This window comes from Typopeltis vanoorti, chromosome 6, assembly GCF_054136105.1.
Source record: "Typopeltis vanoorti isolate ZY-2024b chromosome 6, IOZ_Tvanoo_1.0, whole genome shotgun sequence".
NCBI lineage: Eukaryota > Metazoa > Arthropoda > Arachnida > Uropygi > Thelyphonidae > Typopeltis > Typopeltis vanoorti.
Genome location: NC_143554.1, coordinates 8135672 through 8152552, shown reverse-complemented (window position 1 = coordinate 8152552; position 16881 = coordinate 8135672). Strand labels below are relative to the sequence as shown.

The following is a 16881-nucleotide window of genomic DNA, read 5'->3' as shown; positions in this document are numbered from 1 at the left end:
TCCGCCTATCAACCAATTTTTGCAACCCACAAATCCTCAACCTGTTCTCATACGGTTCATTCCACAGACCTGCTATCATCTTGGTCACTCGCCTCTGGATCCTCTCCACCTCCTCCCCATCAAGAAGAAACCTAGGTGACCAAATCTGAGCACAGTAGTCTAGATGGGGTCTTATCAAGGCTCGATAGAGAGGAACAATAACCTGCTTGTCTCTGCTTGTCAACGTATTCTTCAGCAACCAAGTGATTTGATGAGCTATTTTGGTCACTTTTGCAATGTGTCCCCTAAATTTCAATTCCTTATCCACCAACACTCCTAAATCTCGTGCCTCATCAATTTCCTGGAGCAGGGTTCCACCAATGCAGTAAACTGCCGCCAATCTTTTCATCCCAAAATGCATAACCTTACATTTTGCCACACCTCCAATCTATCCAAATCATCCTGCAAAATTTTGACGTCATCTGCATTCACTATTGCCCTACCCAACTTCGCACAATATCTAGCCACTTAACCACCATGCAAGTCTGTTTACACGTCAATAAATATATAAGGATGTGAAATGAAAAAACATGGGTATGAGGCATAAATTATTTGATGTATTTAATCTATGCAGGCATTTGGGTGGTTAATAGCAATAATTATTATTGGGAGGGCATCTAGAGTGCAATATCAATATTTGGAGCTGAAAGATGTGATATTAGGTGGTAATATATTGTTATTGGGGGGGGGGGGTTAAACGTCTGTGGATTAGCCTAGTGGTATATGCGCTTCACAACCATATACCTGGGAAAGGAGTGTCCTGTCGTCAATGTGAGGAGCTTAAGGATCTTTCTCAGGCAGAACCAAGTTAGCCAGTCTTGGGTGTGGATAGCAGGGTTTTTCTCCCCAGTTTATCTGAGGTTTTTCCCCCTGCAAGCAGGCAAACTGGCCCCGTGAACATGCACACAGCTACAACCATAGAATGTACTGGGTGGAATAGCGCTAGTCACCTTATCTTTGGGATGAGTACAACTTAGAAAGGCTTAAGGTAACAGGTCACTAGGCCAAACACAGAAGGGAGAAGAAGAAAAAAAAAGTTAATTTTATTATATGTATTGCTTGTTATTGTACAGATACATACTAGAACAGTGGTATGCAAATTCGCTATGTGGGACTTTGTTCACTCTAGCATGTAGGAAATGTATTTGCTTCGAAGGGTGAAAGAGTGAAACTGCTAAGACACACGTTGGAGATGTTTTTAAGAATGAGTGCTAAAATTGTGATGACTCAACATCCAAAACACAATCTATCATACCATTCCTTAAACCCATTTTCACTTTTACCTCTACCAGATAATGCATTCCATGGTCCAGTCATCCTCCATGCAAAAAAAAAAAAAAAAAATCTTAACACCTATTTTTACAACTTCCAGGAATGGCTCTCTTGTCTTTGTTCCTTCTTTTTCTACCATATGAAAAATCTCTCCATTATCAATGTTGTAAATACTCTGTCTGATGGCATAAGGATGATAAGATAGATATTTAAACTCTGCAGCTTTGGATGCCTTTAGTCTGTTGTCATAACTAATATTGTACAGTCCTGTTATCATTTTTATCAACTGCTTCTGTACCCTTTCCAAAGTTGCTTCATCTTCTTCAAATCTTAATGATCAGACTCAAGTACAGTGATCTAGATGCAGCCTGAACAGGGCCTCACACAATGGAATCACCACTCTTATCTGTGATGGTCAACATCATCTTCAGCTGCAGCACTTCTCTGAGCTACTTTTAGCATCTTCAAAATATATCCTCTAAATGTCAAGTTCCTGTTGACCATCAATCTTAAGATCCCTTTGCCTCTCCAAAAGTCTTTTAGCAACAATATGCAATATACTGACCAACAGTATGCAATCTGCCATTGGCAGATCCTAGATTTCAAGAACTTACCTTTAGTTGTATTAAACTGACATCTCTATTTATTTGTCCATCTGTCCAGCTTATAAAATTCCACGAAGAGCCACAACATTAGCATTATTACTAATAACCCTTCCATGCTTTTACACTGCAAACAACTGAGTATCTCCTTGCAATCCAATGAAAATATCATTGTCATAAAAGTTAAACAGCAAACTCTGCATATTGAGCTCAAAATACAAGTTCAACATCAACTTATCATAGTGCACCCTGTAAAAATAAATAAAATAAAGTGTACATGCCTTTCCGTCATTATTATAGAATGTAATCACATTACTTAAACAAGAACATCCTTTAACAAATTCATGCTAAATCTCAAAGATAATATCCTCATCTATCCACTTTTCTATATGATTTCACTAATTTCTTCAAAATTTTAAACACTGCTTGATTTCAACTAAAGAATTACAAAGTAGTTTATAGTCTTGATACCTTCATTCTGCTGTCACCCCCACCACCTTAATGCAGCAGCACTGTTTTACACCCTAAAATTTCTTGGGCACTTGGCCAATTCTTAGACTATCATTGAACAGCAAGGTCAATGGAAATGTTAGTTTGTTAGACTGAAATCCCATCCAGTTCCTCACTGCCTTATTGACTTCAGGTTACATCAACTTCCTGCTATATACCCTCAGAAGGTGTACAGTATCTTACTATTATACGGGCACATCTGTGGAGTCCAAAGATTCTTCATGGGAGACCCAATCTATCATACATCTCTTTGAACTTATTAACAGATAAAGCATACATAACTGACTCTGGCAACCCATTCCACTCATTCACAACTCTCTAAGCAAAAATTTAGTCCTTATGCCCTTTACTAACCACACCTTTATTCTACATCCAGGGATAACCCTTTGTTCGTGTCCCTCTAGCAAAGTGTTGAAACATCCTCTGCATCTATCCTACAAAACCCTTTAAGTAATTTTAAATATGTCTATCATATCCCCCCTCTTTCTTCATATCCACCCTCATATTTCTAGTTTCCCTACACTGACTTGTTCGGAGAACAACATTCTCTCCAAATGCCTACATCCTTCCTTGTTGAAATGCAGCTATCCCTCGCATATAGTTTCTTTCTGTCCTCAAATGCCCCCAGGCATTCATGCAATCCAAGTCTTTCTTTTGACACATTCTGGTTTTCATGCTGTTCATTATTGATGCTCTTCTCTGCAGCTCCACATTATTGTACCTGGGCAACATTCACCATCTTCCCCTCTCTGTCTTCTTCTGCACAGCCTCAAGCATTGAACCTCAGATCTTTCACCACCCGATTCACATTGCCTCTTAAGTCATTTGTGTCCACCATCACAATCATTTCATCTTGCTTAATGCCATATTCACACTATCTGTCATTCCTCCAGGCAAGCACTCCTCTTGCATTCTACCTTACATGGCACTGATTATCAAAGCTCCATAAATAATACCTCTTACCAATGTTTCCTCCTTCTTCACCTGCTTCCATCGGGGGGCTCCAAATATAATTTACCTAGGGGCCCCAACTATCCTTAATCTGCCACTGGCCCTACCCAACTTAGCATCATCAGTGAACAAATGAACTGTTCCTCTCAGATCCTTCCCTATATTTTTAATGAACAAATTAAACAGCAGCAGTCCAAGAACAGAACCCTGCGACACACAACAGTCACAGGCCATCTTTTGGACTCTACTCCTGAGTAAACTACTCTCTGGTATCTCTCCATCAATCACCCTCCTATCCATCTCACCATTCCTATATCCATTACCATATATTGCAGTTTACGGATTAGACTTCAGTGAAGAAGAGTGTGAGAAGTAGATTTCTTTATGTGGAAAGTTGTTAGTGAGTGGAATGCATTGCTGGAGTGCATTGAGAATTCAGGGAGTGCAAATAATTTTTAAGTTCATTATGATAAACATATGGCTGGTTGAGTGGGTCTTGCAAGATGAGTTTATTGAGAGGCCCACTCCACCATTTCTAACACATTTCAGTAACATGGAGGTTACTGAAATAATAATACCTGATAACTTGGAAGATTAGTCACTTTTGAACAAGCACTAAGAGAAGCAGGGGAGAAAGAAATGGTGAAGCATCAATCAGGAGGAAGGTCACAAGTCCTCAGATATGAGATCAAGAGAGGGGGACCTTGCTTAGCTTTACTCATTTTCCTCCCCTCTTCATTTCACTGGTGAACCATCAAACCTTCAGTTAAGTGTGCATTGCTCATTTGCACAGAAAAACATTTTTTAATGGAAACAAAAATTCCATTTGAGACCTTAGTCATCCATGAAAACACATCCACATACAGTATTTTACTTCAGGCTTTAGACACAAAAGCCTGAAGTAAAATACTGTATGTGGATGTGTTTTCATGGATGACTAAGGTGCAGTTGACTACATTTGTAGAAAACAAGACCTTCGAATTTTGTATATTCACCTTTTTATTAGTACATTAAGATTCACCAATTAGACTGCATGGTTTCTAATGTATTTAGACTTGCTATGAGCAAGAAAACAGTATTGACTGCCAAATGCTTCAGACCTAGATATTTCAGGAATTTCCTTTTTTGTTTCTTAAATATTTCTTGAAGTTGTGTTTTTATTATTAGGTATTGCAATGGTTAGTCTCATTAATAGTAATGAATGAAATCTATAGCAATAATGGCAGTAAGCCATTGAAATTATGTAGGTAACATCACCTAATGTTACAAAACATATTTTTGAGATAGTATTTAAAACCAAAAAAGGCCAAGCTAATATACTATTAACTCCTTCTGAGGTCTGATAATATGTGTAGTAAATTTGTGTGTGTATATGTATGCATGCCTGCACACATGCCTTGAACTCATTTCTATATTCACCACATTCTCACAGTTCATTCCTTTCACAAAAAAAAAAAAAAAAAAAAATCTCCGTTTTAAACTTCTTTAGCACTCACCTTCCTTGTATACATTCCAGGAATGACCTTATTTTATCCATCTTCACCTCACTCCATGAAAAATATCTTCCATACTAATACACTAAAACCACTTAAAAGCTTAACTTGTCTCAAATCATATTCCCCCTTCTTATAAAGAAGGCCTTGCAAATTGCACTTCCTCAATCTTTCTTCATACTTAATATTCAAAAGACTGAAAACCACCTTAAATTCTTTCTTATATATGTGACCAAATCTGTACACAGTAATCCATGTGCAGCCTGATTAAAGTCTTATAAAAGGGAACCATAACTTTTCTTCTAAATCTGATAGGTATCAGCAAGTTGTGTATGGGAGAGAATATCGCTGAAAAGGAAAGTCACTAGTGGTGTACCTCAGGGTCTGTTTTAGGGCCATTACTGTTTAACTTGTATGGTAATGTTATTTGTGAAGATTTGGATGGAGATAGTCAGTTGTTTGCAGATGATGCAAAGTTGGGACAGACCATGAAGAGTAGAGAAGACCTTGTGGCCTTACAAGAAGACTTGAATAAATTGAGCGATTGGGCATGGGAGTTCAACGTTGCAAAGTGTAAGGTTTTAAAATTTGGAAAACCAAAATGGGATGCAGAATTTATGCTTGGTGAGAATATATTGTCGGAGGTGGAGGAAATATGAGATCTGTGGGTGATAGCGGATTCTGAAATTTAGGGGATACATAGCCAAAATTGCAAAGACAATACAAAGGCTTCTGGGAATGATGCACAGGACACTGACTTGTAGAAGTAGGGAGATTCTTATTCCATTGTGTAAGGCTTTGATTAGGCAACATCACTTCATCCTTCTTTTCAGAAGGATGAAGTGATGTTGGAAAGGGTTCAGAGGCAACTGACTAAGGTGGTTTCTAACCTCTGGAATGTCAAGTACGAGGAAAGATTGAGAAGATGCAATTTGCAGTGTCTTTTGGACAGGAGATGGGGAGATATGACAAACCTACAAGTTATTAAGGGGTTGTTATAGGATCAATGCTGGAGCAGTTGTACAGAAAATAGTGGGAGATCAGGGGAGAACCAGAGGTCATCCCTGGAAGCTGTAGAAGGAGGGTATGAGAAGCCAGTTTTTTTTTTCAGGCAGAGTTGTGAATGATTGGAATACCTTGCCTGAGAGTGTGTTTAAAGCATGGTATGATGATGATCTGTGTATATGATAAAAGGACTTCCTATAGACAAACTATTTTGGATGGATAGCATACTGCTTGTTTTAATACAAAATTAAAATAATGTTGCAAATTACCGACCGATCAGCATATCAGGAGTCGTTGTCAAGATCTTGGAGAAAGTAGTCAAGTTAAAAATACAGGAATAGTAATTGTTGTATGTACGATTCCTGTGAAATCAAAATGAATGCTATGGTCTTCATTTTACCTTGTATGGATATGCAACCTGTTACATCAAGGTACCTTTTTATAAAAGGTTTGTAGACTGTTACAATGAAAAAGCATAGTACTATCATTTAAATTAATATATTAACAATAATCAGTTATTGCCATAAATATATATTTTTGTGATAACTTCAGGCATTAACTATTGTGTTGCTACAAGTTAAACAAATTACCACTTGACAAAAAGTGGTTTGACAGAAAAGCAAGAAAAATAACATTTTAGAATGTCGGAATTAAAGTTTTACTTCAAAAATAAACAGTGTTTTAATTTATTTCCCTATACATTGTTTTCACTTTTTGTAGTATTTTTGGTGTGTATTGAGAGGGGTGGCAAACTCAGGGACTACCTGGGCAGCAAAAGCTCTAGCTATGCCACTGACCCCATGCCACCTCTAGTCCTAGTCTTCTGCCAGAAATTGACCTTGTTCAAGTCAGGGACATGACTTAAACAAGGCATCTGGTCCTGATGGTATTTACAACCCCTCTGCCACTGCTAAATACTTGTGCTTTAGATCTAATAACACCTGCATTTTGCTCTCTTCAATTATCTACTCAACTGTCATCTTCCCTACTGCATGGAAAAAAAGCTTACACTCAGTCCATTCCAAAAAAGGGTGATAAATTGGCCAATTTCTCTCATTTCAGTTTTTTAGATTCTGGTCTCTAGATAACTTGAAAACTTAGCAAAATGGGACCCTTTACAAGAGTCACCATTAACCTCTCTATCGGCCAAGGTGGATGAAATAGTGAGACCAATTTGCACTTCTTATCCATGTTATTCAATAAGTTACAGAATCGTATCCAGATTTATCTGGACGTATATATACATCCTAGCCAGTTGGTGGGTTAATGAATTATCTGTCTTGATACGCTCAGACTAGTTTGGATGGCCTGTTATCAGCCATTTTATAGAGATTCAGGTTTCAGCAAGATGAAATCAAATTTTGGTACAATACTTGCCCAAATGGTAATAACCAATCACTAAATTAGCAATAGAAATAGATTTTGGAAATAGTTTTTTTTTTTTTTGAAACATCTTATGTTTTAAAACTAACTTACACTTTGTTTTCAGTGGCTGTTATCTAAAATATTTGTTCCACTATCCTTAATCATGGGAGTAGAAATAAAGGATTTGGAAAAAGTTGGAACACTTCTAGGACTGAAAACGGTGGTCAATGAATTTGTGGCTTACGGCAAGTTAGCAGAGATGCAAGCAGCAGGGGAACTCTCGGTATGTTATGTGTAATTCTTGATCTATTTTTTTTTTTTTTTTACAGTTTTCAGACTTTAGTATACACAAACACTATACAACACCATGTTATGTTAAAAGAAATCCACTATAGCAAACTATTCCTGTGGTTCCTATGAGTTAACCACAGTGAAAATTGTTAACTTTATGAATTGTATTTTAAAGGTCAAAGAGTTATTTACAGGAGACAATCCCCTATCTGCAATGTGCTCAACTAAATTAAAAAAGAATAAAAGAAAGGAGAGGTATTCTCTTTCATTAACAGTGCTGGATTTAAGGTTATGTGGCCCCCTAAGTTATAACTTCAGAGACGCTCCCTCTCTGAGTTAGTTTTAGGTTATCGATTCTGAGTCAAAGGCCCCTTGTCATATGAATCCTTAAGCTGTAGCTTATCTAGCTATGTAAATTGATTGTGAACATGACATAAATCACAAAATACAATTATTTGCAGATACAGAAGTAACACCTTATCTATGCTTCTCAAAAATCCTCAAACACTTTTCATTCTCCAAAGGGAGTGAAACTGACATTCATAAATCTCTTGGAAATTGGTAGGTAGCTGCTCTTCACTTAAAGTTTCCACCACAAGTGTGTTTTTATGGTATATTATGGAGTCAATGGATTCAACGTGGGAGGTCCCATTTACTCTCACACACAGCTCAACCATGCCTTGACTTAAATGCATTTGCTGTCTCTGCACTTGTTACAATCATCCACTACTCTCCATGCAAGAAATCTACTCTTCACCCCCCCCTCCTTGTACAGCTTCTAGGGAAGGCATCTTATTCTCTGTCTGTTTCCAGACATTCTATGAAAAATCTCATCCACATTAATCTGGTCATTACCTTTATCAGCTTATGTCATGATCATGTCCCTCCTCTTCCATCTATCCACTAAGCTCTGGAGTTTTCATTCTCTCCATTTGTCCTCATACACCCCATTACAGAGACCAGAAACTGACTTAGTGATAATCTCTGAACCTTCTTCAACAACTCATTCTTTTGAAAACCAGACAACCAAATCTGTGCACAGTAATCCATGTATGGTCTGATCAAAGCTTTGTATAATGGAATCATAACATTCTTACTTCTACATGTCAGTGTTCTCTGCATTATTTCCATATTCTGCTGCATTGTCCTCACAATTTTAGCAAAATTGTTCACAAAATTTCAAGTTTTTATCCATGATAACCTCAGATCTTTCATCTCTAAGATATTCCCACAATCCTATACTCTGTATCCCATCCCAATGGCTTTTAAAACGTTACACTTTGCTACATTAAACTAACATCCCCACACAGTTTGCCCATTCAGTCACAGTCTACTTGAGTTCTCTTACAAGGCTACAACATCTGCTCTACTTCTCATAACTTTGCATCATTTGCAAACAACTGTATATCACCATTTAAGTCACTTCCAATGTCATTTACTTACAAAACAAACAATAATGATCCCAAAACAGATCGCTGAGGCACACCACTAATGACTTTTCTCATCTGGGATATCACTTCCCCATACAAAACCTGTGGATACTTAGACAACCAATCTCCAACCAATGTACTAATCTAGTATCCAACTCCATCTGTTCCAGTTTAACTAATAGATTGTCGTGTAACAATTTATTGAAAGCCTTTGGAAAAATCTATACTACTGTACACTGCTTGGAAAGAAGTTAACAGATCCCCCCCCCCCCCCCCAGATAAGGTGCATCATGCCATGTAACAAGTTACCTGTTTGGAGGAATATGATGCTCCCAAGTCAGTGCAACTATGTCTGGTTGAAATGGCTTTGATAAGGGAACTGATGGAGTTTGGCATAGTAACAGGATGCCATGTTGCACGCTTGTCTGTTTGGCAAATTGCTGATAAATTGGGCCATTCCAGGTCAACAATCAGTTATACCATACAGAGAGATGGAAGTGCAAGGAGTAAAGTGCTACTCACAATGGATGATCTTCCAAACTCACAGTGTATGATTACTAAAATTCTGCTGCTGGTAACCCAGTTCCGAATCCATGTCCTCAATAGCTTCACCAACCTTGAACCACAATTCCAGACAAGCAGAGTGACCTATAATTTAAAGCCTTATTTCTATCATGCCGTTTATGAAGCAGAACAATTTTGTCCTCTTTTGGAACTTGGGACAATCTAACTAATATTAAAAAGTTAAGTTAAATGATAGTTAAACTGCAGAGCCTTGCCTAAAATATTTCTTTTTCATTGAACTCCCCATCAAAATTTTCACTAAAAATTATAAAGAAGTTATGATAGTCAACAGGTACATGCCAAATATATTAATCAAAAAATACACAGAAAAGGAGAAGCTATTTTTTTCTTTGCTTTCTCTGTGTAATTTTAAATATTAGGAGCAAAATGATTTTCAGAAGTTAAAAACAATCAAAAAAATTTCAAAAAAGCATGTAGTGTTTTAAAAAGAAATCCAACTTGCACTCTTGATTAAATTTATTCACCAATTTAAGTAAACAGTTTCAGTAACATTAATGCATTTTCTGCACCACAAGCGATAAGTCACAGTTCCTAGCAATGATAAAGTTCATCTTCTCACACAGAGTTTCACTAGGTTGTTTACCCATGCATGGAGGGTTTTTCAGAAACTGCATCTGTTTCAAGTTATTCATTTCTGCATGCTCTGGTAAACTCCAAGTTTTTGTGGAGCCCTATTTCTTAAATTCACATTTCTTAAATTGTGTTTTGCAAAACACGATTTAAGAAATGTGATGCAAGTAACACGGCATGGTATAACGAGCTATGAGTATATGATAAAGGGACCTCATGTGATGAATCTGACTCCATGGGGTGTTGGAATAATAATAAGTTATTGTGGTCTCTTGTGAGTTTTCTGTGTGTTAATAATACTGCATATCACTTTGTTACTTAAGAAAATAAAAAAATAAAGCTGGAGACATGGATATGAGGGTTGATGGATAGACAGACACCAAAGTAATATGTAGAGGAACAGAATCTAGGAAAAGGCAAGCGAGTGGTTACCAATTGCTGGAGGGGGCAACCTCCAGCAATCTGCTAACCACTCTTTCATTTGTACATTAATACAGGAAATATTCAGTTTTGTTGATGAAGCAAAATTAAGTAGTGTAATAGTTAATCAAGGTAATTCAGAGAGTTTGAAGAATGATTTAAACTGGAATATTGGATGCTGTGTTTTAAGTTATGCATTCTAGGATGAAAACATTTACAAGCTCTATATTAATAGAAATTAACTCCAGAAAATTGAAGGTAGAGATGCAAGTGTTTTGGTGGATAGGGAGTTGAAGTGCAGAAGGCGAATGCAGCCAGAGTGGCTCATCAAAAGAATGAACTAACAAAGATAAGGAGTTTAGTTTTTTTATAGTCTAACCAAGTGAAAAATAAACTTTCAACAAAGATAAGGAGGTTATCATTCTTCTTTAAAAGGGCTTGTGAGTTGCAGAAGTTAATTGGTAGTTGAAATAAAGAGTTTTATAGGATAGATATTGAGGAAATTTTTCAGTGCTTGGCTAAGGGTAAAGAGTCATCTTAGGAGAGATAGAGTAACAGTATAGTTAGCAAGGACATCAGGAATAGACATTTTGCTTGGAAAGAGGTGAATGAGTGGAATATGTTGCCAGTCTGTTCTGAGTGTTTTCTTTAGTGAATATATTCAAGGAGAGATAAAATAGTTATTGTGTGGATAGTTAGTCTCTCTGAATCATCATGGACCTCCCATGATTCATATAGCCTCCACAGAAATGCCCATACAATAATAATCTATTCAGTTGATTTTTTTGGTCATTTATAATGTCATTTACACAAAACTAAGCTTACTTTAATTGTTTAGGTACGTTCTGAAGTTATTGCAACATTTGCTCTTTGTGGATTTTCAAACATTGCCTCCATAGGCATTCAGCTTGGTGGTATTGGTGCTATGGCTCCAGAACGTAAATCTGATCTTGCCGAAGTTGCTGTGCGTGCCTTCATTTCTGGATCAGCTGCTTGTTTCATGACAGCATGTATTGCAGGTATATGAATTTATTAATTTGAATTTTTTGAATTCTGTTAAGAATTTCCTTTACAGTATACATTAAGAAATAAATTATGATGACCCCATTTCTGAATCTGTTGCACATAAACGGGTTGAAAGTTACATAATTCATGAAACTTTTTCTACAGATCAAACTGACTTATACAAAAAATTAAGTGTTGGCAGTAATATTTCAGTGTTTTATGTCCAACATTGTACTCTGGCAACCAACAACAATTAGTTATTAGGGAGAACAGTGTAAAATTATAACTGACAACTCAAAGAACCAAAGCCCTAATTAATTCTTGTAGGTTTTTACAAGTGCTAATTTGATTCTTAAAATGACAGTCTCTCTCTCTCTTAGATTTCTGGCAAATCGATAGATATATTTGTTTAGGTTTGAGAAATGTTTCATAGATGTCACTGACTTGCAATGCCGTTGCTGAAGCACACAGCAGGTGATTTGAGCAAACAAATTAAGCCAAGCATTTGTCAAGTTTTTGGTTTTCTATTTGTTTCAGTTCACAATAATTTTGATTGAGTACTGCATGTTTTAACTATCTCTATGATGTTTTTAGTAGTATAAACAAGTTGATATTCATTTTGTGTAGCTATAAAATGGACATATCTCCAAGAAAGTGTTCAAAAATATGTACCTTTTCTCAGCACATCCATGACTGAAATTGCCTGCCAATGAATGTGGTGTTGGTTTCTTGGGTAATGTGAATGCAATTTTAAAGAAGTTTACTAGTTCGAAAAGGCAAAATGAATCGGAAATTGTCTCTGTTGACTTAAATAAAGACTTGGCAGCTAGGGCAATGTTTGACATGAAAATCCCTCAGAGATTGCTGGAAACAGGGAGACTGCCCACAAACCAAAAAAGAAAACTGTTAAAGCTATGCAGAAAAAGAGACTCCAGAGGACAAAGATTGGACTCTTGAGAAGTGGAAGGTGGTCATATTTTCATATGAGAACCATTTCTTTCCCCAAGGAGAGCAAGTATGCTATGTTCACAAATTAGCAGATAACACTTCTCCCACCCACCTTCAACAAGCTTCTGAACACCCAACTAAAAAGATGTTCTACGGTTGTTTTATACATGACAGTTCAGGATCACTTGTGCCTATTTGACAGAATGATGAAAAGTTACCAATACATAAACATATTGGAGAAAAAAGTGATCCCACCAATCCAGAAAGACAAGGAACTCATTTTCCAACAGGATTTTGCTTCATGCTGCACTTCAAAAAAAAAGTGAGAGTTCTGCAAAAATCACAACATCCAATTGCGTCAGTGGTCAAGTAACTCTCCTGATATTAGCCCGATTGAAAATTTGTGGGCATAGTGAAAAAGATTTGGAAAATTAAATTGTGATAGAAAGGATAACTTAATACAATCAAATATGATTTAGAGATGCAGAAATAAGAAAAAGGCATTCGATGTTGGTAGAGTCCATGCCTAAGTGAATTAATGAACTTATTAAGAACAGAAGAGCACATATAAATTAAGTGAAGTTAGAGTTTAATTTTTGTTCTTATTTTCTTTAAAATGTTAGTGTTCAGATTAAATTGTTCACTACTGTAGTTTCATGGGTAAGTTCCTGACTAATCACAAAGCCATACTGCCCATCAGAGTATCATATTCTTATCCAATATACTTTTGTCCATTTTGTCCAACTTCCTGAATTCTCAGGATTGACCAACTTTTCCAGTATACCACCTCATTAATGGTGGTATACTGGAATAATTTGCTATTGCAGTCTTAGAGCTTCCTTTATGAAAGGGAATTATTTTGCTCTCTTTCCACAGCCTTGGACCTCACCCAGAGCTGAAACTTAAGTTAACCTAGTCAGAAGCATTGCCAGTTCCATTGCACATTCTCATAAAACATGAGCTGATATACCAGCTAATCCAAGAACCTGTATTTAAATAGAGATTCTATAAATATTTGAACCTCCAATTCATCCACCTCTGTTCTCACATTAATTCTTATCACAGCAGTAACTTCACTTGGATGATATATTCTTGCAGAGTGGTCACTCATTTATGTGCTTCTGTCACTTCAGTACATTAGCACTTGATAACGTGTTAAAGTTATCATTCCATAGTTATTCTTCATTTGTCTTCCCATGCAAGACAAAACTCTTTTTTGGATTTCCTTTGAGTAGGCCACCCCAGCTAGTTTCTTCTCTTAATCTCATTTTGCCTTCCTTACCATTTTGGTGACCTTCCTCATTCTATTCTGTTTTTTTGCAACTCCTGCTTAATAATGCTATTCTTCCATCTAACTTGTACTGGATTATCCCTCCTGACCTTAGATATATGATATTGCTTTTTATTAATACCCATGTAATGAATATTCTTCTCCTGCAGGTTTTTATGCAATGGCACAGCTTCAGGCTTTCACCTAGGCTTGTCAATCGCCTATCTTGTAGTCATATACCCCCATATGTTTTGCAACTTCCCCAAGTCAAGACTTCATGATCATCCTCCCAAAGTAGAGGCAATGTGACTGATTACCTTGATTATGGATAGCTTTTCTGACAGATCCAATGCTCTCATTACCCCACATTCCCTCCATCACATGCTTAAGTAATTATCTCTCAGTATTGAAGTAAATTGAAGGAAATGCAAAAATTTCATTTCCTTCAATTTTATGTCTTTCCCATAATTACTTGATCTGCACTCGTGAAAGACATCCTTCAGCAACCAATGCATATTTGTCCTCTTGGCTGCAGTTTCAAAGAAGACTGCCATCCACCTGCCTGCAATTCATCTGCTATCATTAGTACTCCTCTCGCCATCCTCCCTAAAAATACTATATATCCTTCATTCTCTTCCTGTAATGTTTGGCATGGTCGCATTAACCAAATAAAAACTACTTTGTCCTGTTCTTGATACTAAAGCAATAATATAGAGAAACTGTCGCATTCCCTTAGGCTCTCAACCTCCTTTACATCCTAAACTGAATACCCAATTCACTAGTGTTGCTTGAGAGACTAGATTCAAGTTTTTTGGTCACTTGCTCACTTGTCTCATGGGTGCCTGCACACACCTTCATCTACTCTTAATTGCTTTAGTTTTCCTGCTTCTGCACTGTTAGTAAACAAAACTCTCTAGACACCTAATTCCAAATCCAGTCAAGTGCATTCTTACATAAATTTTTCTGTCAAATTCAGACCAGAGGTCCACAAACACTATATCTCTTCTGCACAATCTGCATGTTGATTCATTGCTATCAGTTAGCTCCTTCTTAAGTTTGTACTGTAGCATGGCAGGAGCCAGTCTGCACTCTCTTGCTCTTCTTTTTTGCTGCTTCCATTAACTCTAATATTCTCTTTCACATCATTAGTACCAGCCAAACAATCCTTTCACTTAAGAAATACAGAGAAATGAATGGGATCCTTCAAGGATCTCATTCATTTCTCTGTATTTCTTGCCTTTGCTAGTTAATAGTTCAATCCTTATGCACATATACAGCCTGCAATCTCATTCAATCCAATATTAAAACTTTATGCATTATACAGGCCCAACTTTGTATTGTCAGTAAATATTTAAGAGACATTTAAGAGATGTTTATCCTTTCATCAGCTCTAAGATGGTTAGTTTCCTAGTCTGTGGCTCTGGCATTGGCACTGCCATTTCAGTTCTACTTGGGCTAAATCTGCTACTCTAATTTTCATTTTAAAAATTTATGGAATTTACAACAGTGTTAAAAAAACTTTTTTATTATCCCAACATTTCGATCTTCACATCAAGATCATCATCTGGAGATAATAAAAAAGTTTTTTTAACACTGTTGTAAATTCCATAAATTTTTAAAATGAATGCTGATCACTGCGTAACTCTAAAAGAAAGGACTACTATTCTAACCTATTCTTTTTGATGCAGTCAGTGTAATACCTGTTTATTATCTAACTTCATACATTTCAGTTTATGCAACAACTTCATGTAGTACTCTATCAGATATCTTTTGAGTCTAGTAATCTGTTTTCTCTTACCAACTATGGTGCCACTTTATTATTCCTATACATCCGTCACTACAGTTTGCTTCCTCTGCACACAGTGGTTCCAAACCAAAGTAGTTAAAGCAATGAGTCTTTTTCCATCTACAGTCTGTTTCATGGATTTTGACTACTTTTAATCACTTTCTAACTAGTATTCATATATATATATATATATATATATATATATAAAAGATAACCCTTTTTATGTCACGTTTTGAAACTCAGGGCTGCCCTGAGTGTCGAGTCTATAAAATTTGAGTCGTCAGAATTCAAGGAGAATTGGCCTACCAATCAGGAATGGGGGGGGATGTAGGTGCCAGGGAGGCGACCCCCCCCCCCCTTCAAGTCTTCAAAATTCGACTTATTAGAATTCAAGGAGAACTGGCCTACCAGTCCAGAACATGGGGGATTGGGTGCCATAGTCCCCCTAGTATATATATAAAAAAAAAAAACTAGTATTCAATTTGTTAATTTTATTCGAATGCTTCTCCCCCCCTATTGGCTATGGTGTATTTTAACATCAGTCAGGTACGGTTGTATAATATATTGTCGATATGTCATTGAAATAGCATCGTTACAAGGCATACAATAACTCACAGTTTTCATCCACCGTTACTGGTTAAAGGATTAAAAATTAACTAAAATGCTGATTAATGTATTTTCTCATTTGTAAGTGATGCCTACTTATATTCTTTTCCTTTTTTTTACTATTATAGGTATGCTCCTGGATACAGTTTAGTTTGCAGGTAGCCTTTTAAAGACATGCCCCAATTAATGTACATAATTTTTATGTATAATGTGTATATTATGTAAAAAAATGAAATAAATTAATTTTTATATAATTTGCTTTGTTCTATTAAATTTTTTTCAATATTTGGATCAGTAAACTGCAGGATAGAAAGTAGTACCACAGATATGCTATTTTGACATTTTATAAATGTTTTTTTTTCCCCACTTTTTATACCAGGAATACATATTATACCAGGCATGCAGTCAGAAATACATATCCATACTTGAAGTAGAAAAAGCCATCAAAGGCTTGAAATGTGGAAAGGCAGCAGGAGTAGATGATATTCGACCAGAAATGCTGAAGTATGGTGGTATAAGAGTCTTACAGTGGCTGCACTGCATAGTTCAGAAAGCCTGAACAGAGGGACGAATTCCCGATGATTGGAGTAGAGCTCTCATAGTACCCATATATAAAAAGGGAAATAAAACTGAATGTGAGAATTACAGAGGTATTTCCCTACTGAGTGTTCCTGGCAAGATCTATGCAAGTATACTTGAGAAACGGTTGAGAAGAATTGTGGAAGAAAAGCTT

General features: G+C 36.5%; 1 protein-coding gene across 1 annotated transcript in view; it reads left to right on the top strand.

The window, feature by feature from the left end:
- Positions 1–16402, top strand: part of LOC150105267 (uncharacterized) — a 163201-nt gene extending 146799 nt beyond the window's left edge. Inside the window, exons 11-13 of the mRNA XM_090394035.1 lie at positions 7362–7520; positions 11372–11552; positions 16277–16402. Coding sequence (XP_090250161.1) covers positions 7362–7520; positions 11372–11552; positions 16277–16299 — 363 coding nt within the window. The 3' untranslated portion in view covers positions 16300–16402. The remainder of the gene's footprint in view (positions 1–7361; positions 7521–11371; positions 11553–16276) is intronic.
- The last annotated feature ends 479 nt before the right edge of the window (positions 16403–16881 follow it).